Source organism: Pteropus medius, unplaced genomic scaffold (genome assembly GCF_902729225.1).
Source record: "Pteropus medius unplaced genomic scaffold, Ma_sr-lr_union100, whole genome shotgun sequence".
Taxonomy (NCBI): domain Eukaryota; kingdom Metazoa; phylum Chordata; class Mammalia; order Chiroptera; family Pteropodidae; genus Pteropus; species Pteropus medius.
The window spans coordinates 170541-197196 of NW_024348531.1; the positions used below are offsets into that span (position 1 = coordinate 170541).

The 26656-nt window shown below is 48.3% G+C and overlaps 2 protein-coding genes across 3 annotated transcripts in view; one reads left to right on the forward strand and one right to left on the reverse strand.

The window, feature by feature from the left end:
* Positions 1–5079: 5079 nt before the first annotated feature.
* Positions 5080–9373, reverse strand: LOC120616451 (collagen alpha-1(I) chain-like). 2 transcript variants are annotated; one of them, XM_039879818.1, is made up of 2 exons: positions 8772–9373; positions 5080–6025 (listed from the first exon to the last, which is right to left on the reverse strand). In XM_039879818.1, exons 1-2 carry the CDS (start codon positions 9258–9260, stop codon positions 6002–6004), a joined length of 513 nt encoding a protein of 170 aa, XP_039735752.1. In that variant the 5' UTR covers positions 9261–9373; the 3' UTR covers positions 5080–6001. The 2 variants fall into 2 exon arrangements, with proteins under 2 accessions (XP_039735752.1, XP_039735754.1); XM_039879820.1 differs by having other exon boundaries at positions 8802–9365.
* Positions 9195–26656, forward strand: part of PHF2 (PHD finger protein 2) — a 90205-nt gene continuing 72743 nt past the window's right edge. The window contains 1 exon segment of the mRNA XM_039879816.1: positions 9195–9356. Coding sequence (XP_039735750.1) covers positions 9259–9356 — 98 coding nt within the window. The 5' untranslated portion in view covers positions 9195–9258.

Genomic DNA, 26656 nt, shown 5'->3' on the forward strand with positions numbered 1-26656 from the left:
TCCTGAGGAAGGCTAGGGGCCAGCAACCATGCGGGCCAGCCAGGAGTTGGACCGAATTTTGATCTGGTGTTGACCATTTCTTCCTTTTTAAAAAATAACTTATTGATCTCCTTTTCTCCTTTCAAAAATGATGTTTATTGTAAGAACTTTTAAAATTACAGGTAAAAAAAAAAAAAGAAAAATCACCAGTAATTCTTCCATCCCGAGACACCTGTTGTTAGTATTTGCTCTTTATCTTCCCTTTTTCTGTGCAATATATTGATGGGCTTTGTTTTATTCGCAAAAAATAATCAAGCCATCCATACATATTTGGTAACATTTTTTTCCCGCTTAGTATCATTTTGGGCTGTCTCTGCCTGCCATGCTATACTCTACCACAGCCCCACAACCTGCCCGCCCATTGTTCCTGGACGTGGCCTTACTTGTGGCACCCCCAGTATCAGTGGGTCGTTTGTGTCAGGCCCAGCTTTAGGCCTGGAGGTGCTGAGGGCAGCAAGGGCCCTGCCTTTATAGCCTTTTTATTGGGTGGGGGAGTATACATGTGTACAAATAAGACTATTTCAGACAAGATGAGGAAATTAAAATCAGGTGATGGGGTATGTGGCAAGGAAGACCTTTGGGACTAGGGGTGACAAGAATGGTGGTCTGTGCAGAGGGGTGTCACCCTCAGGCCCAGGCCAGACGCAGTGGAGAGAATCTAGGAGTGCGAGGAGAAGCTGCCATTGCAGAGTGAAAGTTCTGGGCATGCTTGAGGCCCTTCCCAGGTTGTGAGTGTTCTCCAGGCAATCAAGGAGGGAGAGACACACACAACAGAAGTGGAAAGGCGATGGTTCTCAAGCTGTTGCCCCACCCCCACCTCCCCCCCCCAGGCTTCCCTTGGGGTGGGCTTCCTGAAAATAGTTCCTGGTTTTCATGTGCTTGGGTTGCTAGTGAGGCTGACATTTCCCTTAAGTTTACTGTGCCCTTAGTTTCTCCATTTTTCCAATTGACAAAGAACTTAAAATGTCCTGACTCTTTTGTGATTCTAAAATCCCAGGCCAAGGCAAGAATTTTAAGAAATAATTCACTATCTGTCCCCTCATCCATATCATCACCTGCAAGGACAAAAGAAGGATACCACCAGTCCTTTCCTGATGTTTGTATTCTCAGAAAGAGCTCTCTTCCAGTCATCTTATTCAACCCTCAATTCTTCTGAGAATGCTTTTCGCCCTCCTTACTTTACTCCTTACTCCCCACTTGGTAGAGTGAACTTTGCAGAAGCCACTTTGCCAGGAGCCGCTTTCGCTCTCCCTGTGTGGGTCCCAGGCTGTGGGATGCAGGGCTTCTCTCTCATCCTGTTAGCCTCCCTAGCACAGCCCGGGCCACAGATGACCCACAGACCTGCAGATGGGGCCAAAGCAGGCTCTGTACTAGGTGCCTCAACATGTGTTGGGGGCTGGACTGTACCCCCAAATTCCTATGTTGGAGTCCTGACTCCAATCTCTCAGAATGGGAACTTATTTGGAAATAGGGTTGTCGCAGGTGTAATTAGGTAATGATGAAGTCATGCTGGAGTGGGATGGGCCCTAATCCAATAGGATTGGCATCCTTATAAAAAGGAGAAATTTGGACACAGACAGATACACAAAAAGGGACAAAATAGCCTTGTGAAGACTGTAATGATGCTGCCACAATCTAAGTTGCTGCTGGAAGCTAAAGAGAGGCCTGGAACAGACCCCTCCTAGCACCTCTGGAAGGAGCGTGGCCCTGCCGGCACCTTGATCTCAGACTTCTGGCCTCCAGAACCTGAGACAACACATTTCTGTTATTCTAAGGCACCCAGTCTGCGGTACCTTGTTAGGCAGCCCCAGGAAGCTGATAGACCCTATGTGCCACCATCCTGGTAAGTGCAGACTGTGCTCTGCCCAGGTGTCTTAATCCACGGGTGGACTGCCACCATTCCAGACTCTTATCTTGGTGTGACTTAGCTCTGGTTGCATGTTTTTCTTTTTCTTGATACCCAGAGGGGTGACCAGAAGTGGCCTGGGCCAACCAGAATGTAAATAGTCCCATCTGTAATGAACCTGGCTGGGTAGCAAGAACTGTGGCCCTGTTTCTGCAACAGGTAGAGGCTGATTTCAGGCTGAGGGGCTCGTCTTCACCTGATATTTGACCAAGTACTCCCAAACCCATGAATCTGGAATCCTCTGCATAGAGATATTCCCAGATCACTGGTTGCTTTATCCACCTGTTGGTCACTTCATGGTGGGTCTACTGGGGCCAGCAGTGTGCTTGCTGCTGGAAGACATCCATGAGCAGAACAGAGATCTCCCTGTGCTGTGGCACTTCGCCAGAGCAGGAAAAGGATAGTCACATGAAAATTCACATAAGAGAAAATAAATCCACATGAAAATGCAACAGCAGTGGTAATTTCTACAAAGTTCTATGAAAGAAAATGCAGAGGAAAGGAGGAACTTCCTATGGGGGGAGGGTAGAGGAAAGTGTGAGAGAGTCTCTTTGAGGAATGACCTGGAGTTCCAGTGGACATTATCCAGGCAGAGCTGGAGTCACTTCAGGGCAGGTGTCTGGGATAGCCTTGGTCAGCTGTGCCTAGCAGGTACCAGCAGCTCATGAAGCAAACAGCTGGAGGCACCCTCAGCAGACCTACCCAGTCCTCATCACACTACGCCCATTCCTGGGATATGTGCATGTCCATTCCTGCAGACCTGACTGACCCCAGTGTAGGCTGTGAGAATGTCATCCTGGTCCCAGTTTGCCTGGACTAGTCCCAGTTGGCCCCTGTTCTGGTATTTTATTAACAACACTCCTTGGATAGTATGGTCACCTGGCTGAGGGGATTTTTGTCTACAAACTCAATGCTTCCAAACACCACAGGGTCATCCTAGAGATAGTCAACATACCTATCAGAAAAATCCAAAAGGCTTCCAAAGTGCCCATGGGTTCTGGATCAGACCAGCTTGGTCCAGTTACCCCAAGTAGGGCTCACTCTTAGAATTATCTTTGCATTCACCAGATGGATTCATCCGTCACAAAAGTATACATCCAGTATTGAACTCGTATCTCCTTTCTGACATCTCCCATCTCCCACCCCCAAGACAGTTATTGGCTGTCTGTCTCCCACTCTGGCATATGAGCTCCTTGGAGTTAGGAAAGTGTCTGCCTTGTTCACTGCTATAAAACCCGCACTAGTTGTGCACCAACACACTGGATTACCTAGATGAAATGGACAAATTCCTAGAAATACACGACCCACCAAAACTGAATCATGAAGAAATAGAACATCTCAATAGACCTATAACTATTAAGAAGATTGAAGCAATAATAAAGTACCCGACAAAGAAAAGCCCAGGACCAGATGGTTTCACTGGTGAATTCTACCACACCTTTAAAGAAAAGTTAACACCAATTCTTCTTAAATGCTTTCTAAAAATTGAAGAGGAGGGAACACTTCCTAACCATGTATTACACTGATACAAAAACCAGACAAAGACTCTAGAAGAAATGAAAACTGCAAAATAATATACCTTACGGACACTGATGCAAAATCCTCAACAAAATACTAGGAAAACAAATTCAACGACATATTAAAAAGATCATACACCATGACCAAATGGGATTTGTTCCTGGAATGCATCCTTTAAATCAATAAAAATCAATCAATGTAATATACCACATTAATAAGATGAAGGGAAAAAATATGAGCATTTTAACTGATGAAGAAAAAGCATTTGACCAAATTCAACACCCTTTCATAAAAAATGTTCAACAAAATAGGAATAGAAAGAAATTTTTTCAACATAGTAAAGGCCATATATGAAAAGCCCTAAGCAAACATCATAATGGTGAAAAAGTTAAAAAAAGCTTTTCCCCTAGGATCAGGAACAAGAGAAAGATGCCTCACTTCTGTCAACACAGCATTGGAAGTTCTAGCAAGAGAAAATGAGCAAGAAAAATAAAAGTTATTCAAAGTAAAAGAAAAGTAAAATTATTTCTGTTTGTAGGTGACATGATCTTATATCATGTAAAATCATCAAGATTTAGGAATGCTAAAGATTCCACAAAAAACTGATAGAACTAATCAACAAATTCAGCAAAGACGTAGGATGCTACATCAGCACACTATAGTCAGTTTCATTTCCACACATTAAAAATGAGCAATCCAAAAAGGAAATTCGGGACATAATGCTATTTCAACACCATCAAATAAATAAAATACCTAGGAATAAACTTGACCAAGGAGACAAAAAGATTTGTACTCTGAAAACTACAAAACATTGCTGTAAGTAGTTAAAGAAGACACAGTAAATGGAAAGAAATCCCATGTTCATGAATCAGAAAACAATATTGGTAAGATGTCAATACTACCCAAAGTCATATACAGATCCAGTGTAAACCCCAACAAAACTCCAATAGCCCTTTTTGCAGAAATGGAGAAATCAATCCTCAAATTCATATAGATTTATAAGCCAAAACAATCTTGAAAAAGAACAAAGCTGGAGGACTCATAACTCCTGATTTCAAAACTTACTACAAAGCTACTGTAATTGAAACAGTGTGGTGCTGGCATATGAATAGACACACGAAAAGAACAGATACACAGAAGCCTAGACACACAGAAGTATGAAATACAGTAGAGCCCAGAAATAAACCCTTGCCCTTGTGGTCAAATGATTTTTGACAGTGGTGTTATGACCATTTGATGGGGGAAAGGACAGTTCTTGGCAAGTGGTGCTGGGAAAACTGGACATCTACATGCAAAAGAACAACAGTAGACCCTTACCTCACACTGTATGCAAGAGTTAATTCAAAGTGGATCAAAGACCTAAACTTAGGAACTGAAACTGTAAAACTCTTAGAAGGAAACATGAGAAAGAAAGAAGATAAACAGATCTTTTCATATGCACATGAAAAGATGCTCAACATCACTAATCATTAGAAAAATATAAATCAAAACCACAATGATCATGGAGTTTCAGTAGAGCCAAAATAAAACTGAAACATCACAATGAAATACTACTTCACACACATTAATCACACACTATAATCAAAAAACAAATATACATATAAAATACCCCAAAATGAGAAAATAATATGTATCTATGAGGATGTGGAGAAATGAGAATGCTTGTGCATTGTTGGTGGGGAATGTAAAAGGGTGCAGGTGCTGTGGGAAATTGTGTTTTCTCAAAAAATTAAAAATAGAATTATCATATGATTCAGCAATTCTACTTCTGGGTGTACGTACATACAAAAGAAGTGAAATCGGGGACTTGAACAGCTATTCGTACACCCATGTTCATAACAGAATAAGTCATTATAGCCAAAATGTGGAAACAACCTGTATCATCGACAATGAATGGCTAACCAAACATGATATATACATACAATGGAATATTATTCAGCCTTAAAAAGGAAGTTCTGACACATGCTACTACATGGATGAACCTTGAGGACATTAGGCTAAGTGAAATAAGCCATTCACAAAAGGACAAAGACTGTGTATGAGGTACCTAGGGTCATCAAATTCACAGTGACAGAGAGTAGGATGGCAGTATCCAGGGACTGGGGAGAGGAGGTAGTAGAGAGTTAGTGTTTAATGAGGACAGAGTTTCAGTTTGGGAAGATGTTCTGAGGATGAACTGGTGATGGTTGCACTACACTGTAAATGTACTTAATGCCACTGAGCTGTACATTTAAAACTGGTTAAAATGGTAAATTTTATAATGTATATTACTATAATTTAAAAAAACAAACAAACCTGTACTAGCATTCAGTGCACATTGTTGAGTGACCAAATAAACACACACTGGAACATGCTGTTTTCCATCAGGTAACAAGGTGAACAAAAGGTCTTGGCCGCAAATGCTCACAGCTAGGTGTGCAGTGCTACAGTGTGCAGTGCTTCATTGGGGTACCAGGGTGAAGGCAGCACCTTGGGAGCCCACCGTCTTATGCCTGCAGGAGGCTAGGCCACTTGGGGTGGGTGGTGAAGTCTTGATGCTCACAGACTCCGGGATGCTGTGCCCTGGGGAAAGAGGTGGACTTGGTGGGTGAGCATTAAGGCAAAGGCAGACCACATGGAGAGGACACCAAGCTTAAGGCAGCAGAGCTCCAGGTATACCTGTGGCCAGAGAGGATGCCTGGACCTCTGAGACCACTGCACCCCTCCTCTCCGGGTCCTTATGAGGAAGTTCCCTTTGCTCTTCTTCCCCTCTCTGTGAGCCCTTGCAAGATCCAGGCCTCTGCTCTCAGGTCACCTCTGCCGAGCACCTACTTTGGGCCCATTTCCCTAGGGCACTGTGGCATCCAGTCCACCAGTACTTGCATATGTGTCGCTGTCTCCCTTTACTGCAGTACCAGCTCCAGAAGACTTGAGACTTCTCAGTGCTCCACAGGGGCTACCAAACAGCTATAGCACTGCTCAGCACAGAGCAGGTGCTCGATACATGCTTAAGTAAATGAATGAGAGGTCGGGAGAATATGGAAAAGGGAAGGCTTTTTGATGAGAGACAACGGGGAAGTCATAAGAAGGAGCCAAAGAGAGGAAGACTTTGGGATCCATGTTGAGATTTATTTTAGTCTGTATTCAGCAGGCAGCCATGCAACAGCTCTGAATAACAGCAAAGTCTCAGTGGACACTTCCAGATGCAGGTAGATTCCCCAAAGTCAGCAATGAATAACTGGGGGTAGGATAACAGGCTCCCAGGATATTTTGTGTGCTCAGGGTACCCTAGGAGAGTGACCAAGGGGAGCAGCATAGGCTCTGGCTCTGAATTTAGTCTGGGCTCCTGGCCTGCTCCCCACTCTCGTCAGCCAACTGACCTCCTTCATGAGGCAGTTAACTGCTTTGAGCCTGTTTTCACTTCTGGAAACGGCACCAATCCTACCTGTCTAAGATGCCTATCTATATACCTATCTCTAAAGTGGCAGCAATAACACCTAAGGTATTAAATGTGAGTGTTGCCTATGTAATCATCACTACCCAGGGGATATGCTAAGTGCTTCACCAGTAGCTGGGTGAGTGTTGGTCCATGTCTGGGAAGAACTAAGTACAGTGCACTGTACCTCTAAGCATTTGATAGATACTGGGTAACTATTATCATTATTTGCAAACAAGAAAATGGAAGTGTCAGAGATGAGGACTGCACCAGAAGGGTCTCCAGACATTTCTGGCTTCAGGGGACCACATGTGGGTGGATGTGGACACTGCTGGTTGGAGTGCTTCAGTGCTGCTGGAGGGGAAGGTAACAGCAATGCCCAGGCAGGCTCTCTGGGCCTCCTTGCGCACTCTGATTTGCGGGCTGAGCACTGTTTATCTGCTTTAATTCACACCAGGGTGTCAACAGTGGACAATGTTTAACAGTTACTCCCTTCCCAGAGCCATACAAAATGTCACCAGGAAAAAGGACTTTGGAGAGGAAGGTGACAGCTGGAACTCAGGTAGGAAGGCCTTAGCTCCAGACCCTGAGCAGCTCACCAAGGTGTGAGGGGGTGGGGAAGGAAGCTTATCCCTCTCCTCCCACTACCCTTCTCCAGCTTCTTATTTTCCCCATTCTCATCTTCCTCATGCTTGTCCCTCCCAGTAAGGCCCTGTCCTGGGCACTCCTGAGGCCGTGGTCAAGGGGTCATCTGTTGGAAGAGGATGGCTGACTATGTGAGGGCAGATTTTCACTCAGAAGTGAGGACTTCAACTAAGCTGCCCACAAGTGGAGCAAATGGTCCTTAGAGTCTGTTGGCGGCAGCTGAGGGCCTGTCAAAGATGCTGCTGTGAGGTGGTCTGGACCAGACTTCCTGTCCCGAGTTTGATATTCTGAGCTTGCAGTGGTCAAGACAGGACAGAGTGAGGAAGCATATACAGAGACAGGTTCCTTATTCCAATTTAGGAGCCCACTCTGTTCCGGCCCCCTGAGATGAGCAAGGGGGCCACAGTACACAGCAGCTGGGAGGGGCAGAGAGGTCTTGCTGTAGGATGGCTTGAGAAAATATCCCTACTAGCTGAGCAGCCCACTCATACACCCCCAAAATCTTGACCAGCCAGGTGAGGCAGGAGAACCACTTTAGGACAAAGGTTGTGGGGGGTGAGTCCCAGAGCAATGCAACAGCACCTTTCTACCCCCTATGCCTCAGCCACCAGCGGGATCAGCAATCTGGGACACAGACAGGCGGTTTGAGGCTGTTGCCCTTCCCGCCCCCTAGATCACCCAGGCCAGGGCGCTCTGACCAGGTTCCTGGGCAGCTCAATTCCAAATAATCGCTCTCTCTTTACAGAGCTGACTGTGCCAGTGCTCCTGGGTCCCCTGAATTCTGTCTTCCTCTAGGGCTGAACATGAAGGAAGTCCGGGGTAGTGTAAGGGGTGTGTGTGTCCCCAGTCAAGAACGAGGGGGTAAGACAGCAGGTAGGGGCGCAGGAAGGAACAGGAGGAACCCCCTGCCATGCTGCTCATCAGAACAAAGTTAATGCCAAGTAGTGTTTTTTCGGCCTTCTGAAGGATAGCATCCTATGGCCTCAGCCCGCACCCGAGGGGTCTCTTATACCCCAAGCCAATCTTTTCACCCCACACCCCGTGAGGGGGCCCCCCACCTGCCTTCCCTTTAGGTCCCGCCCCATGTTCTCCCCGGATCACATCCTCGCCCATCTTCACCCTCAGGGTGTTTCCACGGGCCTTCCTTCTACCCACCCCTCCTCACCTTCCCCGCGGGTCTCCCGGCCCACTTTCTTTTCCGGCGAGTCCACCAGCCCACCTTCTCCCCCGGAGGGGTCCCGGACCCACCTTCTCCCCCGGAAGGGTCCCCAGGCCCACCTTCTCCCCTGCGGGTCCTTGGCCCATCTTCTCCCCAGCAGGTTCCCGGCCCGCCTTCCCCGCGGTCCCCGGCCCGCCTTCCCGCGGCGGGAGCGGCGGCCAGGCCGCGGGCGGAGGCGGCGCCACCCGGGGCGCTGACGTAGAGGCCGCTCGGCGGCCGGGGGTCCCTTCGGTGGGGCCGCGGCTCCCCGCCCGCCCGCCGCCCCCGCGCGTCCATTCCCTTTTGTGTCCCGCGCGCCGGCCCCGCGCACACTCGCGCCCTGCGCCCCCGGGCCGGCGGGCGGCTCCCCGCGGCCTGCGCGCGCCCCGCTTTGTGTGGACGCGCCGCGGGTGCGCGCGGGCTGTCGTGCGCCCCCGGCCCGTCCCCGGCCCCGGCCCGCCCGGCCCCCGCCCGGCCCGGCCCGCCCGGCCCGACCCGGAGCGCAGCGCGGGCGGCGGGCGGGCGGGCGGCGCGAACATGGCGACGGTGCCGGTGTACTGCGTCTGCCGGCTGCCCTACGACGTTACCCGCTTCATGATCGAGTGCGACGCCTGCAAGGACTGGTTCCACGGCAGGTGAGCGCGGCCCGGCCCCGGCCCCGGCCCCGGCCCCGGCCCCGGCCCCGGCCCCGAGCTCGGCCCGGCCCGCGCGCCCCGCAGGCCGGGCCCCGCCGCCCGCCGGCCGCGCGCCCTTTTGTGCCCGGGGCGGGGGCCAGGCCTGCCGGCGCCCCTNGGACCTGCAGAGCTCCCAGGGTGTCCAGGTTGGGGGAGGTGTGAGGTCCTGGAAGGACCTTTTTCTGACTGCCCAGGGGCCCTCTCCACCGGACTGGGGAGGCAAGGCCAGCTCTGAGCTAGACTTGGAGATCGGGTGGCTAGGCAGGGGAAAGGGGCTGAGGGTTGTTGGCCTGAGGGACTGGTGGCATTTGCTGGTTTGGCCCTGGCAGAGGTGTCCTGATGTTTTAAAGGCATCGTTTTGGGCAGGCCTTGTCTTTGTATTTCTTATTTCTTGTCGAAGGTCTTTGATTTGATCCCATACAGATACAGATTATTTGATTAGTGCAGATTCAGTTCCACCTATGTGGAGTGGCCCTGTGGTCTGAAAAGAAGGGGCTGTGCTTTCCCCCAGCCAAGGGGACATATCTCTGCGTCTAATCAAGGATCACGTGCAGAAGTGAGCCCTGAGGCTGGACTGCATCCTGGAGTCTCTACCTGCCTCTCCCCTCCCTCATGCCCTCACAGCCCTGGGTAAATCCACCCACCTCTCTGGGCCACCCTTTTCCTCTGTAACAGGAATGTATGTGACATGTTTCCCAATCTCCAGAAATTCCTAGATGACCTACTCCTCTTTCCAGATCCACCTACTACCTATACCGTTGTTTACTCCAGTTCAATAACTCATCTCACGTCTTAAAATTTTGAATATTCCATAACTTTTTATTTTGAGAGAATTTTAGACTTACCCAAGAGTTACAAAAATGGCAGAGCTTCCCCATTACTCCACCTCCCCTGAGTTAACGTCTCACCAGATCATGCTGTGAGCATGGAAACTGAGGCAGAAATGCTAGGCAGTATGTCAACCAGACTACAGGCCTTGGCAGGTTTATTTCGCCAAGTTTCCTGCTTACTGTTCATTTCCTGTTCCAGGACCCACAGTGCCTTTCACTCTCATGTCTCCTTACTCTCCAGAATATTTATTTTAGAAGGAAACTTTGTATCATTCCCTGAAGTAGAACTTTAGTATACTTGCCATAGACCTGAAAAAATAAACATAAACTGTAGAAGTAACAAATTCTGTCTTGTCCCATCTGTGATCCACTACATTCCTCAGTACACCCATTTTGGGGGAGATTGGAAGGGAGTCTCTGAGGTTACCCATGATCACAGTAACTGACTCTGGGAGGATTCTGGCAATGCACCAGCTGACAACCTGGTTGTAGCAGCTCCTTTCTTGGGGCAGAGCCTGCTCCCAGGATGTGGTCCTCGTGGCACCCTCAGCACCCCTCACTACATTCTCTGGAGAGTCCTCCTCCCTGAGCTAGGCAGTAAGCATGGTCAGCAGGAAGCCAGGAGCCCATGTTCCACTCCGTCTTGACTGCGGCTGGTTACTCTTGGGCTGGGCACCTTGTTAGCCCAGCGGGCTGTCACTAGCACTGATTGGGCTTCACCTGGGAATTGGCTTTTATTAGAAAAGGATGGATTTTACAGCTAGTTGCCTTCTGAGCTGTCTTGTCTATGTGTTTGGTAGAGAAATGTGACATCACATCAGTGATGGTGACCCTTCTCCCCAGTAGGGTGCCACAAAACCACTTGGGCCTAGCACTGGACAGCTTCTTGTGTCTTCCACTAGATCCAGCACGCCCCTACACTCCTGCCTGTGGTGAGGCATCCGGATGCTGTGGTCCGGTTGGTTTAGGGGATGACCCAGCTACCTCACCTTGTCCCCACTCTGATGTAAAGAGTCTCTGTCTCTGGGAAATAAGAATAATTCTGTTAAACATCAGACATCCCAAAGCTTCTTGGCCCTCTTTCAGTCACCTGTTCTATTGAAGTGTTTTGGAAGCAAATCAGTAGAATTGATTTTAAAGAGTTTGAAAATCGAAGTTGCTGGGTAAGTCCTTCAGTGACAGAAGTTTCATTTATTTCTCAGTAAACATTTATGGGGGGTGTGTTCTGTGTGGGGTGCCATACTGGCTGTGGGATTCCTGGGCCAACAAAGCAGATCCCTTGCCTCTTACGGGATTTCTTTTATGTGAGCCAGACTTGTAGATCAAGAGTTTTATGCCAGCCTGGGGAGCCTTGTCAGAGTTGTGAGGAAACATCATGTGGTTTTGCAAACGTGGATGGGAACATCTTTTCGGCAGGAAGGTGGCATCCGGCGCCAGATGAGGAAGCCAGGCTCTTTTCAACAACCTTCATGTCTCAGGTGTGCCCAGTGTCCCACCAGCCTCCCCTTAGAATTGTGTCTCCATCTTTGCACCTCTCCTTCTCTTGCTCCGTCTTGATTCTTAGCTTTTGGCGTGGTGGATAACCTTAACCATGCACTCTGGAATGGGACCTGGCCCTTTAAGGGTGTAAGATCTGTGCTTTAAGCATGTAAGATCTGTCCACTGCTCATCCTTGGAAAAACAAAGTTAAAATTCCAACCAGTAGCTGGCTTTGATCTCAGAACACAAGAACTGAAGTCCTTGTGGTATTTGTCCAGGCAAATGGATAAACCAGCCTTTTATCTTTTTTTAAAAAATGCGGGTCTCCATCTTCTTTACGCTGACCATGGCCAGGATGGGGTGGGTCAGGGCCCACTGCTAAGCATGCTGCACGTTAGTTTCGCATGCCATACAATTAACCATTTTAAAGTGCAAAGTTTATGGCATTCGATACATTCAAAATGTTGTGCAACCATCACCTCTATATAGTTCCCAAACATTTTCATCACCCCAAAAGAAAACCACAAATCTCTTAAACAACAGGTTTCCATTCCTCTTCCTTTAGTCCTGGATTACCATCTATTTTCTGTCTCTATGAATTTATCTATTCTAGACATTTCATATAAAAGGAATCATACAATGTGTAACCTATTGTGTGTGGCTCCTTTCAGTTAACATAATGTTTTTAGGTTTATTCTTGTTGTAGCCTGTATCAGAACTTAATTGATTTTTTATGGCTGAATAATACTCCATTATATGGATAGACCAGAGTTTGTGTATCTATTCATCTGTTGATGGACATTTGGACTTATTCCACCTATGATTATTGTCAATAGTGCTGCTATGAGTATTCGTGTACAAATATTTGTTTGAAGACCTGTTTTCAGTTCTTTTGGGAATTATTGAGTCATGAGGTTATTCAATGTTCACCTTTCCGAGTAACCAACAAACTGTTCTCCATGGTGGCTGCACCATTTTACATTCTTACCACCAGTGTAGGAGCAATCTGATTTCTCCTCATCCTTACCAATGCTTGTTATTTTCTTTTTTTAAAATTATATGCATCCTACTGGGTGTGAGGTGGTATCTCATGGTTTCTATTTGCATTTTCCTACTGGCTGTTGATGTTAAGCATGTTTTCATGTGCTTGTTGTCTGTGTATCTTCTTTGGAGAAATGTCTATTGAAACATATTGCCCATTTTTAAATTGGGTTATTTGTTTTTTTATTTTTGAGTTGCAAGTGTTCTTTATATATTCTGGACACTGGATTTTTATCAGATATATGAGTTGTAAATCTTTTCCCATTTGTGTGTTGTCTTTTCATTTTTATGTAATGCCCATTGATGCACAAAGGTTTTTAATTTTTATGAAGTACAATTTATCTTTTTCTTCTGTTGCTTGTGCTTTTGGTGTAATATCTAAGAATGCATTGCCAAATTCAAGGTCATGAAGATTTACCCCTTTGCTTCTAAAAGTTTTATAATTTTAGCTTTTGTATTTAATTTTTTTATTCATTTTCAGTTAATTTTATATGTAATTTGAGGTAGAGATCCGACTTCATTTGTTTTCATGTGGGTATCCAGTTGTCCCAGTACCATTTATTGAAAAGAATATTCTTTTCCTGTTAAAATATTGATGGCCTTACTTAAAATCATTTGACCATACATATGAGGTCTGGACTGTATTCCATTTCATTGGTCTATATATCTCTTTTATGCCACTACCACACTGTTTTAGTTACTGTAGCTTTGTAGTAAGTTTTGAAATCAGAAAGTATGAGACCTCCAACTTTGTTCTTTCTTCAAATTTTTGTTTTGGCTTTTCAGGACTCTGCAATTCCATATGAATTTGAGGATTGACTTCTCTATTTCTGCAAAAAGGGCTGTTGTGATTTTGACAGAGATTGCATTGAATCTGTAGATCATTTTGGGTCGTATTGATATCTTAACAATATTATAATCTCTGATCCATGAGCACAGGCTATCTTTTAATTTAGATTTAGGTCTTTGATTTCCTTCAGTAATGTTTTATAGTTTTTAGTGTATGACTCTTTCATCCCTTGGTTAAGTTCATTCCTAGATATTTTATTCCTTTGGATGCTATTGTAAGTCGGATCATTTTTGTAATTTCTGTTTTGGATTGTTCATTGCTGGTACTTTTACCGTTTTGTTTTTTTTTTTTTAAATTACCTTTTAACATGTGGTGACTGAATTTCTAGAACCAGACATGTGCAGGGCGCAGGTGTTCATTTATGTGTACACATACTTAACTGCATGCCCACAGATGCTGTGGGACCAGAGTGTCTGCATGCCTGGGGGAAGGGGACTCCTTTCCATTTGAACTATAAGTGTTTGTTAAGCCTTGCCTGTGTCATTCTGGGCTAGTCATTTCCCCTACATGTGTGGAGAGCTCCTTATATTGTGTGGAGATCCCCTATGCAGGGCTCCATCTCCTTTACCCTGACTTTCGAGGAAGCCATAATGGGGCAGGTCTGGGCCCACTGCTAGGTGTGTTGTACATGAGCTCTCTGACCTTCCCACCACCCCTGAAGACTTGGTGGTGATGGGCTTTTCTGATCTGGAGGACGAGCAAACTCAGGTTGGAGAGATCAGCTTGTGGAGATAAAAAGGGCAACATGACGAGTTTGGATGTCAGCGATATGTCTATCCCACAGCTCCTCCACCAGTGCCTCTTTATTGATGAGAGTTATGGGGGGGGGCGGTATCTGAGACCCCAGAAGGCAGGCGGGTCCCAAGGGACCTGAACCTGCAGGATGGGTCAGCACCGCTTCCTGAGCTGAGTAGAGCATGAGAACAGTGAACAAGTGCCTGAGATGGTAGCCTAGGCTGTTGAATGAACGATGCGCCATGTTTCCAAGGAAGCTTTAAGCAGTCTCTGGCTGTGTGCACCCTGGGCTGGGTCCCCCCAAACGGGGTGGCATTTTCTGCTTCACAGGGCCGTGGCCTGGGCACAGATCCTGCCTTTCTGGACAGTGTGAGTATCTGGATGGGCCTTGGAGAGTGCCTTGGTGCCAGGTCTGAGCCTCATCAACACCCATCCCTGGGGTAGCCAGACTCGGCTTGGATCTCTCAACTCACTGTGGCTGGCAATCCTAGACCAACATATATGTGAACTCTGATGCTTGAAGATCTTCTTGTAACTTTGCAACTTTGCGCTTCATTTTACTGTCCCCTTAGAAATCCCATCAAGGCAGAGTGTGGATGCGAATCTCCGGGAAGCTGGGCTGAGCAGGAAGGGCAGTGAGAAAGTGTTTTCTGGAACATGAAATTTTTCCCAGCAGGGCATGGGGCCCTTCCCTGCCCAGGCCCTATCTCACCACCTTCCTGGGCTGACCTGCCTTCAGCTGGAGAGATGACACAGATTTGGTGGTGGGGTTGGGCTCCATTTTCCTGCAGGAGAGACTGAGGCCTAGATTCTGGTGCAGCATGACACTTGGCATCCTGGAAAAATCCAGAAACTGCATCCTGATCCAGTCTGACTCCCAGATGAACAAGGCTGGGAGGGGCAGGTGGGGCTTCCTGAGAACTCCCCAGACCCTGTGTGGAGGGGGATCCTGCAGTACTACATGAAGCAACACAGGGGTGCATGTCGGAGCAGGAGGCGGGTTCTCCCTAAAGCTTCTTCTGCCTATGTTTGTGGAACTCCGAGGATTAGTTGCCATTGGTGCCTGTGGAGTCTCTTTCCCAGAATTTCTAACAGCTCTGGCTAATCTCTCCCCAGCTTTTTTGTATATGCAGCTCATAAAAAGAGAGCTTGTGGTGGTGGTGGTGGTGGTGGGGGTGTGTGGGGTGTTTCCTGCCACTCGTTTGCACCCAGCACCAGGTACTTTCTGTTATCTCCTCCTCTTAGCAGCTCCCTGAAGGCACTGTGGGCACTGCCCCCAGACCTGCTTCGGAGAATCTGGCTGGGAGAGAGCCAGCAGCTGACCCAGGTCACCCATTGATAAGTCATCCCTGGGGCTTTGCCCAGGCCTGGGGTACCTCCCAGCCCCACTTTCCACTCCAGTTGTCGTGAGCAACGAGGACAGTGTTGTGCAGTTCCTGCTAGTGCTTACAGACTGTGCTCACCCTGGACACCAAAGCAGCCAGGACTGCCCTGTCTCAGAAAACCTGGGCATTGCACACAGGCTGCTGTGGGGGTCAGGGGCTTGGCTCCTTGCCCGCCAAGTGAAGGAGCCTATCAGTTCATCTAGTCTAGCACCTCAGGGCAGTGAATGAAGCACTGAGGAAGGCTTGGGGTCCCTGTGCTACTGGGTGACAAATACCAGTGGCCAGCCCCATAGGCAGTATAGGGTATCCTCATGGCTAGGGCAGCTGGATGGTGGCCACAGGTGACCCAGAGTGCACCATGTCGGAGGGATGATGCAGTGGGGATGCCCCTGGACTATAGGCCAGGGATGGGAGTTCCCATTTTATCCTCAAGTTAGTATCTAGGGGCATAACATTCTCTAGTTCACTAAGTTCAGAGGGCTTTGGGCCATGTATGTAGGGGCAGATTGGAAAGAGACCAGCTAGGGGCCAGCTGGGCCCAGGAGTAAGGAATGGGGTCCTAGGGTCCTGGGGATGGAAGTCCTGTCAGTCCACCGAGCTTGCCCCTTGGGAAGGCTGGAGTCGCTGGATACTGCTCCTGCCCTGACCTCCACCTGAGATGCTGCAGGGTGGAAGTAATAGCTGCTGTTTGGCCTCAAGGTTCCCAGGGTCCATGTCATCATGGTGACCCTCTGACCCCAGTCTGGGTGCTTGGGTAGCCAGCCCCAGTCTGGTCCCGGCACTGCCATGGGCTTTGCTTGGGCCCCTGCCTGCCAAAAGCCCTTGCCACCTGTCCACTGTGCAGACATCAGACATTTGTAATTTGGTCCCAGCCCCAGATATGGAGGTGGACGTGTAACGCAGTGGGCTTTGGTGGGACTAGAGTGCACCACGTGGTTCTGCTTCTGCTGGCACTCAGTGCCTGTCTGTGCCTTGGGCTGTGAAGGAACCGAGTGCAGGATTAAAGCTTGGAGGAGGCAGACAGATTTGGGTTCAGTGTGAGAAAAAACTTTTTAATAATTGAAACTAGCCCCAAACTGGGCATATCAGGGGAAATAGTGTGTAGTTAGATCAGGGTTTCTCAGCCCGACTCTGTACATTGGGGCCGGGGAGTCTGATGGCAGAGTGTGCAGCTGCTTCCCTGGCCTCTGCCCACTAATCCAGGAGCACACCCCCCCCAGCCCCCAGCTGTGACAGCAAAAGTGCCCTCATTTGTGACCAGATGTCCCTGGGGAACATAGTCACACCCAGTTGAGGGCAGGAGGCAACTGAACTTGTACAGAACGTGTTTGTGTTCATCAGACAGAAAATGGAGCTTCCGACCCCCCGTCTTATATTTATTTATCGTGTTAAGGAAAACTGCATTTATTCATTTAAAAATAGCAAATTGAATGAATTTGAAAATAGAATATTAGCTAATTTTTTTAAAAAATGAAAGAATATGTAGGGAAAGCTTGTCTTCCCCCGAATTCCAGCTCCAGAGATATCTGTTCATAGAGCACTTGGGTCACACAACCACCCCTCTCCATTTCCTCAGGAACACCAGTGTGCTGGGGACGCTGCTGTGCCTTTGACAGTGGGTCTCACACTCGCTTTGGGATGCATTTTCTCATCTCCTGGTCTTCAGGCTAGGGGCGAGCTTGCTTCTCATCTTGAGCTACTCTAGTTTTGCGCAGGGATCATTCTGGTACATACGGTTACTGGCATGTATGCAAGTGTATTTGTTGGTAAAGTCCACGATGTAAGGTCTTGGGGTGAAAGGTGCCCACAGTTTTTCAGGTTTTAAAATCTTCAGATGTACCAATTTGGTACAAATTGTACCAGTTTTCCTCCATACCAGGCAGCACTGTTTCTGAACTTTTTGATTTTTGTCAATTCAAACAGGAAGGTGAAACATTGTATCTCACTGTAGTTTTAGTGTACAGTCATGTTATACTACATTATGTGTTATTTTTATTATTGTTTCAGCCTGCAGTTGTCTTAATTATTGAGCTCACTCAACTTTTAAGTTCTTTCCTCCCTGCCATTGTAGGATTTTATAAGTGGCCCAGATGCTTTCTAATGAAGACAAAAAGAGCAGGTTAAATCTGAGAGGTAACTGAGAGACAGCCTTCCTCAGATAGGTGATGCGAGTGTCCCTGTCCTTTCCCTCCTCCTGCCCCAGCGGCTCTCCGGGCCCCCTAGACCTCTGGGACTGGCAGAGGCTGAAAGCTTACCTGTTTACTAAATAGCGCCTCTCCCTTTCTTCTGAGTCCTGCTATGAGGTCAGCCTTCATTTTGTTTTCCTCCAAACTTTTTATTTTAGAATTGGTTTAGGTTTACAAAAATATTGCAGATATGGTAGAGTTTGTGCCTGTCTCTAGCTTAGTTTTCCCAATTGTTAACACCTCACATCACCGCTGTACCCTGGTCACAGATAAGGAGCCCTTGCTCCATCGCCATCCATTGCCTTCTCCTGGTTCTCTTACCAGAGGCCTTGTGTGCCCAGCTGTCTGGTCTCCTTGGCCCCCTGCTCTCCTGGTAACTTCTCAGACTCCTTTGTCCTGTGACCCTGACACCAAAGACCCTTCATGGTTTCTGTGCTTTTGAGGAGCCATGTCTCAGACTCGTGCACCCTCCTCCCAGGCACCCTCACACACCCCAGCCCTCATGTGAGCACCTGACTGCTCATGGAGCCTCCTGTGGTCCTCCAAGGAAGCAGCATCACTCAGTAGCCCCTTGGTAGTTCCTGAGGCATGGACACAGGGATGCTCTCCACATGGCCCTGATCATAAGGGCTACCGTTTAGGGTCACAATACTTTTCCCTCTTCACAGTTTCTTCTAGGTCTCCAACTTATATTATGTTAGATTTCAAACTACTCTTTGGAAAAGAAAGATGCAATTAGATTGGCCTTTTGAACCTCCTCTCTGAAAAGCTGATTAAGTGAAGAGTTCGGGCCACTCCAGTCCCTGCCTCACAGGCACATGTTGTGCTGTACACTCTGGCTCCTGCCTTCCATACACACCTTTGGAGCAGGATGTCCCGGGGGCACTTGGTTTAAGCCCCTCTTTCACAAACGAGAAATGGAGGCTGCATACCAGTTTCCTCTCAGTTTCCTGCTGCTCTTTGCAGACCCTGAGGTGTCCCCAGAAAGGATGGACCCTCTTGGTTGGTTCTGTCCGTAGGGTAGGGCCCCTGAGTCCCGAGCAGCACACACTGAGTGTGGAGCCTGTGCCTCCTGTGACTCAGTGAGCAGTGCTTGTGGCCCCACTCCCAGGTCTTCGTCGTGTGGCCTGGCTGCCCCTTCTCAGCTGGGGGGCTGTGGCCAGCTGGACTTGAGGTTCTGGGATCAGGAGGCTACTTGATGCTTATTCGATCAAGGCCTGCCTTCCCTGCAGGCCCATTTGTGGTTTTGGGGGCTTCTTTGTTACCTGGGGACCTGGCCAGCTCTCAAAGGTCCCAAGGCCTGCTCTCTCATTGGAAGCATGGGTCAGGAGCCAGCCCATCACCAGCTTCCCTCAAAGCTGGCCACTGGAGGCCTGAGGTGCTGCAGAGCCAGCTGGCTTGTCTTTTTTCCTCCATGTCTCTCCTGACAGTCTGGGATTCTAGGATTCAGGTCTGTTCTTAAACTCCTGGGGGAACCTTGTGTAGACAGTCACTTTGCTGAGGCTATTGGTCTGGATGCAGGAGGACATACCTGAGTGTCCACTTCTGGATAATGTGCAGTCACTCCCGGCACTGGCCTGTCAGCGTGATGTGAACACACTCCTAGTTAATGAAAGAAAAGACTCTTGGTGAAGTCACCCAGTGACACTTGGCAGTCTGCCCTTCTTACCCACTGCTTGGCAAGAGAATCCTTCCAAGTCTTTCTGGAAATGTCCCATCTGCAGGGTGGAACTTATGGATGAGGCATAATTCTGTGCTGTCTGGTGTCTGTCAGTGAGTGTCCCTTGGATGGACATAAGGCTCTGGTGCTCCCTCTGTGTGAAGTCCATGTGTGCCACATCTTGTCCTCAGATGGCTCTGTGAGCCAAATGGGGATCCTCGATTTAGGGATGGGAATACCAATACTCAGAGCAGCTCAGGAGCCCCAGGTACATGCTGCTAGACTGGAAGTGGTATGGCATAGCCAGTGTCCTTTCACCATTGCTCACTGACCCCCAGCCAGTGCTGGCTGCTGTTGAAGTGTCCCTGGAAGTCCATCTTATGGCATCTTAGCCTCATGGTCCCGGTGCCACAAGGGTCGGGAACCCCTCAGAAGGCACTTGCCGCAGGAGGCCACAGTGCTGACCCTGTTCCAAGTCCCACACCCTGCAGTCATGGCCTCTGGAGCCCTGGGAAGGACCTGGCCAGAGCCTGTCCAGGTTTCCATATCCTAATCTTTGCTTTTCTTGTCCTTTATTGGGAGAAGGTGGGAGGCAAAGAACAGATCACAGAATGTTCCAGTAGGACAGGACCTTGGAGAGCACCAGTCTCTCCCTTCTCCAGATGCAGCAGCAGTGGGGACCCAGCCCACCTTTCTTTCTAGGGCTGCCTCCTAGAGAATTGAAGCATAGAGCTGGTCCCCAGGCCCCACCCCCAAGTACCCTCCATGTTGGTGCCCTCAGGGATGTGGGGGAGCCTATAGATAAGGGCCTCACCTCCCTTGGTCTAGAGTCCATATTACTGTTAATGTGACCTTGGACTGTATTTACTCTCAGGTCAAATTTGTCTTCCCAGTCATCTTGTGAATCTCTCAGGGTTTTTTATCCAGGTGGCAGGCTGTAATTCTCAGAGCTTCCAAACAGAGATATTTGCTCTACGACTGCATACAATTTATTTCCCTAGAAATGGCTGGAATAGGTGCTCCAAAACCTGCTTCTGATTTTTAAAGCAACCATGTCTTTATCTGGAATATCTGTTAAAAATCCACTGGAATAGGTTTAAAAACAGAGAGACATTCTGCACATTCATTTACTGTATCAAGGATTCCAGACTGAGATGATAAAGTTGAAGGGATGATTAAGTAAATTGTAATATACTCACAATAGGAAATTATGCAGTTATTAACAATGATGTTTACAATAAGGTTTTAATAATATGTGAAAAAGTTTATGCTATACCATTAAATGGGAGCAAAAGCAACATTCAGCATTGTCTATATAGTATGATAGTCAATGTTCATTACTTAAAACAGAAAACACAGGAAGGAAAGACGCCAACATGTTAAAAGGTCTAAGAGTATTTTTTTTTTCCTACTGATTTTCTACTTCACTTTCCAGTTTATTCGGAGCATAATATTACTTTTATAATCAGAAATAAAATAATTACAAAAATAATATTGACAATGTAGAAGTCATCCCGCCCAACCTTTCATTTCACAGATTTTGTGGACTGTGGGTTTTATAGACACTAAGGCTTGAGTGTCTCTCCACTTCACAGCTGGGAGCAGGCAGGGGATGTCCACTCCAGGACCCCTGACTCTAAAGGCCATGGTGGAGTGGGAGTGTCTTTGCCTTTCCGACACCCCGCCTTCTGAAGTGACCCCCCAGTAATGCATGTTGCCTAGCCTGCAGCCTGTCTTTTGAGAAGGGGCCCCATCAGCACCCATGACCTGAGCTGCCCCAACAGTCCCTGTGCAGGTGGAGTTTCAAGGCTCCTAGGGCCCTGCCGAGTCAGATCCCCATGTCCTCCTTTGGGATTATCCCAGGGGTGGGGGCCTTAGGCTGGTGAGTTGGGAGTGGACCCCCACTGCACTAGGAAGAGCAACTGAGGCCCTCTGACCTCAGACCCCGTGACTTCCCAGAACAGCAGGACCGTCCTGTCTCCAGCTACTCTCGTGCCCAAGTGTCCTACCCTACGTGGGGACCCAAGTACACAGCAGCTTTGGAGGACATCAAGGCCCATGAACTGAGTTTCCTCAGTGTGCCTTGACATTTTCCTTCTACAGACCAGCAACTAAGCTCCTAGTTACTGCTCTCTGCATGAGGGGAGAACAGCTGGGGCCTTTTGTCACAGAATGTGTGGTTTGCAAGGCCGATGAGGGTCTGACCCCAGTGGGGGCCCCTGAATAGAGCCTAACAGACAGTCTTACCAGATAGGCTGAGGGCATGGACCAGCACAGGCTAGTTCCAGTCCGAGGTGTTAGTACTCTGCAAACGGGAAGTCCTCCTGCGTGGGCCTTTAAACCATAATTTACAAATACTAAATGATTACTCATATACACTCAGATACTTACAGATACTAAGTTATATTTACAGATGCTCTGCCTGGAGGTAGAGTAGGGCAACCTAAGCCACTTTCAGTTGGATCTACTTTCGGTATGACAGTAAAGATAGAATTCCGAAAATAATAATGTACGCCTTGAGAAATTTAGGATTTGGTTTTCACAGAAAATATTTTCTGACCACATTCACAGTATGATCATTCATTTTCACAATGCTCATTCTGGAATAGCCTGAAAACACCGTGTCTGTGTCTGTGCACTTGTCCTTTTCTGAGTGTGCCAGACACACTTTGTACTGCACGTGAATGCACATGGGTACAGATGCACCACCAGGCACACATGCTTTACAGTGTGCATGTCCACACTGCTGGTCTATACCACTTGTGTGCATGTCCGAAGAGACCCTGTTCTGCTCTTTTTCTTACACAATTTACAAGATTTTTAAAAATTTTTCAGCTATTTATTTATTTTATTTTTTATGGTGACATTGATTAACAAAATCCAATAAGTTTCAGCTATACACTTTAACAGTAAGGCATATATATATTTACACTATGTTCACCTCCTATAATTGGATTTCTTTCTCTTATCACATATTTGACCCCCTTTACCCCATTTACCTCCCCTTCTCCCTCCCTCTAAGCTTTTCTGAAGTATAATCGACAAATAAAATTATAATATGTGTAAAGCGTACACCATGATGATTTGATGTCCGTATACTTTGTGAAAGGATTCCCACCTTCACATCCCTCACCTCGCATAGTCACCCATTTCTCTGTGTGTGTGAGAACACTGAAGTTTTTAAGTCTTGGCAGATTTTAAGTATACAACACAACATTATGAACTCTAGTCCCTATTCTGTATAGCAGATCCTCAGACCTTACTTGTCTTGTAGCCGAAAGCTTGTTCCTCTCCCTAATTCTTCTTTTTACAAAAGTATCTTGTTCTTGGTGGACCTGGGGTTCCTGTGAGGGATTCCATCAAACAGAAGGTCGATATCCTGAAGTCGATCCACTTACTCTACTTCACTGAGCGTCATATTAACTTAGTTTCACTCCTCTCTCACGGGACTGGGTCATACCATAATATTTCAGATTTGATAACTTGTCTCTGTTTGAATCATTGTGTCCATGGCAGCCAGCATGAGTGCACATTTCCTTAGTTGCTCATTTACCAACCGTCCAACTTCTTGGGCAAGCTGCCTCCTGATTCCACGTTCCTGACCCTTCTGTTTAGTAGGGCTCCTTCTCTCTTGTTTTCTGGGTCCGGGATCTTTGCTGAGACAGCTATAGGGTGCTCAAAGCCTAAGGTCAAGCACATGGCTATCGTGGTAGGCAACTTTGGACAAATGTGTCACGAGGTTTCCTTGTTTCTATCAGGACCCCGTGCCCATAGCAGAAGGAAGACAGTTGCACGTAGCACCAGCCAGCACCCCCTACCTGTTTTGGCACCTCCCGTAGCTCAGCTGACTGGCTGCTGCAGTTCTTTCTTCAAGAGGGCCGGCCTGCCCCTGCAGCCTTCAGCTGCTCATCCCCCTGGATGGGAGGCCTGCTGCCTGTGGTGACCAAAAACTCAGGGGCCCAGGAGAAGTCTAGATGCCACTAAGAGGAGACAGGAAAGCCTGACTCACACAGTCTCAGCATGCTGTGAGCCCTGCTTATTCCGACAGGTGAAATTGGTCGTGTCTTTAATGACACGGCCCCCCTGAATGTGGTCCTGTGCTTGGTGGGAGCTTTGCCAACTTCCGTGTCACTAGAACCTTGAGACATGGCTCCCATTCCACTGGAAAGGCTGCGGGAAAGGACACTGGGTGTTTGCAAAAGATGGACAGTCAGCAGGGTGCCCAGGGTGCCCTGACTGAACTTCCATGAGTGGCGATGCTGAGCAGGAAAGCTGGAAGTGGCAGCGTCCATCTGTCCCAGCCCTCGTGGCTGTCACCTCACCTGCTGGATGAAGGTTCTGGTGTCTTGGCACCTCCCGAAGGGGTCTGCTGCCCTTCAGGCTGTGGGAAAGCCCGGGAGGCTGGCCCTGAGGTTGGGAAGGGTTTCGCCTGGTTGGGGAGCTAGGCTGGGGAGGGCCTTCCTTAGGGCCTTCCAGATGGATTGGCTCCGCTGAGGGCCTGGGGCTTGGCTACCAAGTGATGGTTCTTGGTGCTCGGCTACCAAGTGGTGGTTCTTGGTGCTCAGGTCTATCCTTCTGTCATGTCCTTGAGAGTGGCACTCCTGGTGCTGGCCCAGGTGGCTGGGTTTCTCTGCCCCAGCACTGGCTGTGGTTCAGGACAGAGCCTAGCAGGCATCTTTTTGGCCCCAGCCCTTGGAAGGTATAGTCGGCCTCAAGGGGATTCCCTCATGTGTGCATCCCTTGGAATTTGTTTGAGTGGATTAGTCACCAGGACCCCAGGAGGGGGTCTGCCACAGCAGCCCCCACACAAGGAACTGGAATCACCTCAAGGGGACCCAGGAGGGCATTTCCTCGAGAAGCTGCCCCCACTATGTCCTGTTGGCCCTGCCCCACAACATCCCAACAGCATGGGGTCTGACCCGACCAAGCCCCCACCTTTTCCATGTGTTTGCCCTCGGAAACTGTTTTTATTGTGCATGTTCTTTGTAAGTGATTTCATTTGCACTGGTTGTTCTGTAGCCTGTTTCTTCCCTTCAACACAGGCCTCAGGGAGCCTACCCATTGGACCCTTGTTGCCATGGGGACTCAGGGGTGGCTCCACTGGCCATCCCTCAATGGGGAGGTGGGGCAGCTCAGACACCCATCCCCATGTACCCTTTGGGGGCTCCTGAGGGTGGTTCCAGGGGTGCTCCTGGGGCGGGGGCTGCACTCATGGTTGTTACGTCCAGCGCGTTTACCTGACAGTGGCAGGATAGGCAAGGATCAGGTAGCACTGGCCTGGCCTCAGGGCACCCACTAGAGCAGGCTGACACTATCACACCGTGATGCCACCAGCCCCCCATGACCCCAGGTCAGTCCTTCCTTTCTGACAAGTCAAGAAGTTAGGCTTCAGTGGACTGAAGAGGGGTTTCGGACACATTCCAAATGAGTGACGGCCAAAGTGGTGCAAGGAAGTGGGGTGCCTGGAGATTGGAAAGCGCGATTTTAAAAAATCGAGTGAAGATTGTGCTGTATTCATTGTTTGAAGATGGGAACCTGTGCCAGCAAACAGCTGTGAGGGACCTGGCTACCGCTGGGGACACTTGATGACCATTCCTGCATTTTACTTTTCCTGGACTGGCCTACAACATGAAATGTCATAGCTGTGGCAGAAGGGCCCAGACCCTCATTTCACCTGCAGGGGGAATCTGAGCCAGAAGGGGAATTAGAGGTGTAGGTAGGGGTGCCAGATAAAGTTTGGATTTCTGTTTATTTGAAATTTAAATTTTACTGGATGTTTTTATTTGCTAACTTTGGCCACCCTCAGTGCAAACCAGCCCTGTGTCTTTGTCAAAAAGATTTTTGGGCCACAAAGGTGGACTTCCAGGGTTTTAGCATTTCTCAGGGGTAGGGGGAATCTGGCTAGTAGGACGTCCTGTGTCCCTGAGTTCTGTTCACACTGCTTTTCTGTGAGAGAAGCCTGTAGTGTGTGTGTGTGTGTAATGTGTGTGTGTGATGTATGTGTGTATGGTATATGGCATATATATAGTGTATCGGGTGTGCGTGTGTGGTGTGTATAGTGTATATGACAACCATAAATAGTGGAGTAGGATGTGGCAGCCTCTGCTAGCATTTGGAGAATTTAGGGGAGGTCCTCATTAATCCTCAAAGCCATGAGTGCCACACGGTTTCTCCTGAAAGGAAAGAGGCCACACTGGGAGGAAGAAGGTCAAATTTTCTAGAGCTTCACCTGTGTGATTCTCTTAGTCTAAAATCCAACGTGTGGGAGCCCCAGCCACCCCAGACCCACTGCTCTGCTAGTGTGAGGCTGCCTAGCCTTCTTGCAACCTCAGATCTAAGTGGCCATTTCCCTCTTGAGGCCTGAATGAGCCCCTCACCTGTCCTACCCTCTGCCTTCTTATCTGTAAAATGAAAATGACAGGGCCACCTTGGAGGTTGCAGTGAGGATTGAGGCCCAGGCCAGTGCCCACTTTGTGGTTTTATCCTGGCACCCTGTCAGTCCCAGAGCTATGGCAGGAAGCTGAAGACCAGGGTAGACGGGGAGGATGGGGTCTCAGCTCTCTATCCTACAGCCCAGAGGTGCACAGACGGAGGACACAGGCGCAAGTCTTGGGGAAGCCGGTACCCAGGCCCTGACCAGCTGGGGACTCGGGCTCCATGGGGAGCCAAGCTTTCTGATAGGGGCATTCATCCTCTGTGTTCAAGGAGCAGTAACTTTTGTATTCTGGGATTTATGAAAGAATATGAAGAGTGACCTCAGAGAAGTAATTCTGTGATAACTGCATAGCTGCATTCAAGTGTTTCTAGAATTTTGCTGAAAGCACACAGACTGGCTGGGGTTGGGCCCCAAGCAGAGCCTACTTGGGTTTGGCTGTCCCTGTACACACAGCCCAGGACAAGAGTTGCTTTATTGTCAAAAAAGTTGTAAGTAGCATCACTTCATAAAATAGTTCACTTTAAAATGTAAAAAAATTTAAATTATAAAATAGCTCAGGCTTGAGAGAGAGAAAGAATATCATGACAGAGTAGTGCTGAATTTACAGACATGCTCAGACTGGTGGAAAACATATCAAAGGGGGGTCCAAGTTTTTTTTT

Excerpts from the sequence above, each read along its gene's own strand:
- LOC120616451 (XM_039879818.1), bottom strand. The coding sequence starts at position 9,260 with ATGTTCGCGCCGCCCGCCCGCCCGCCGCCCGCGCTGCGCTCCGGGTCG. Across the intron at positions 6,026-8,771 it reads GGACCCTTCCGGGGGAGAAG|GGCACAGCATCCCGGAGTCT; the intron begins GTGGGTCCGGGA and ends CTCTTTCCCCAG.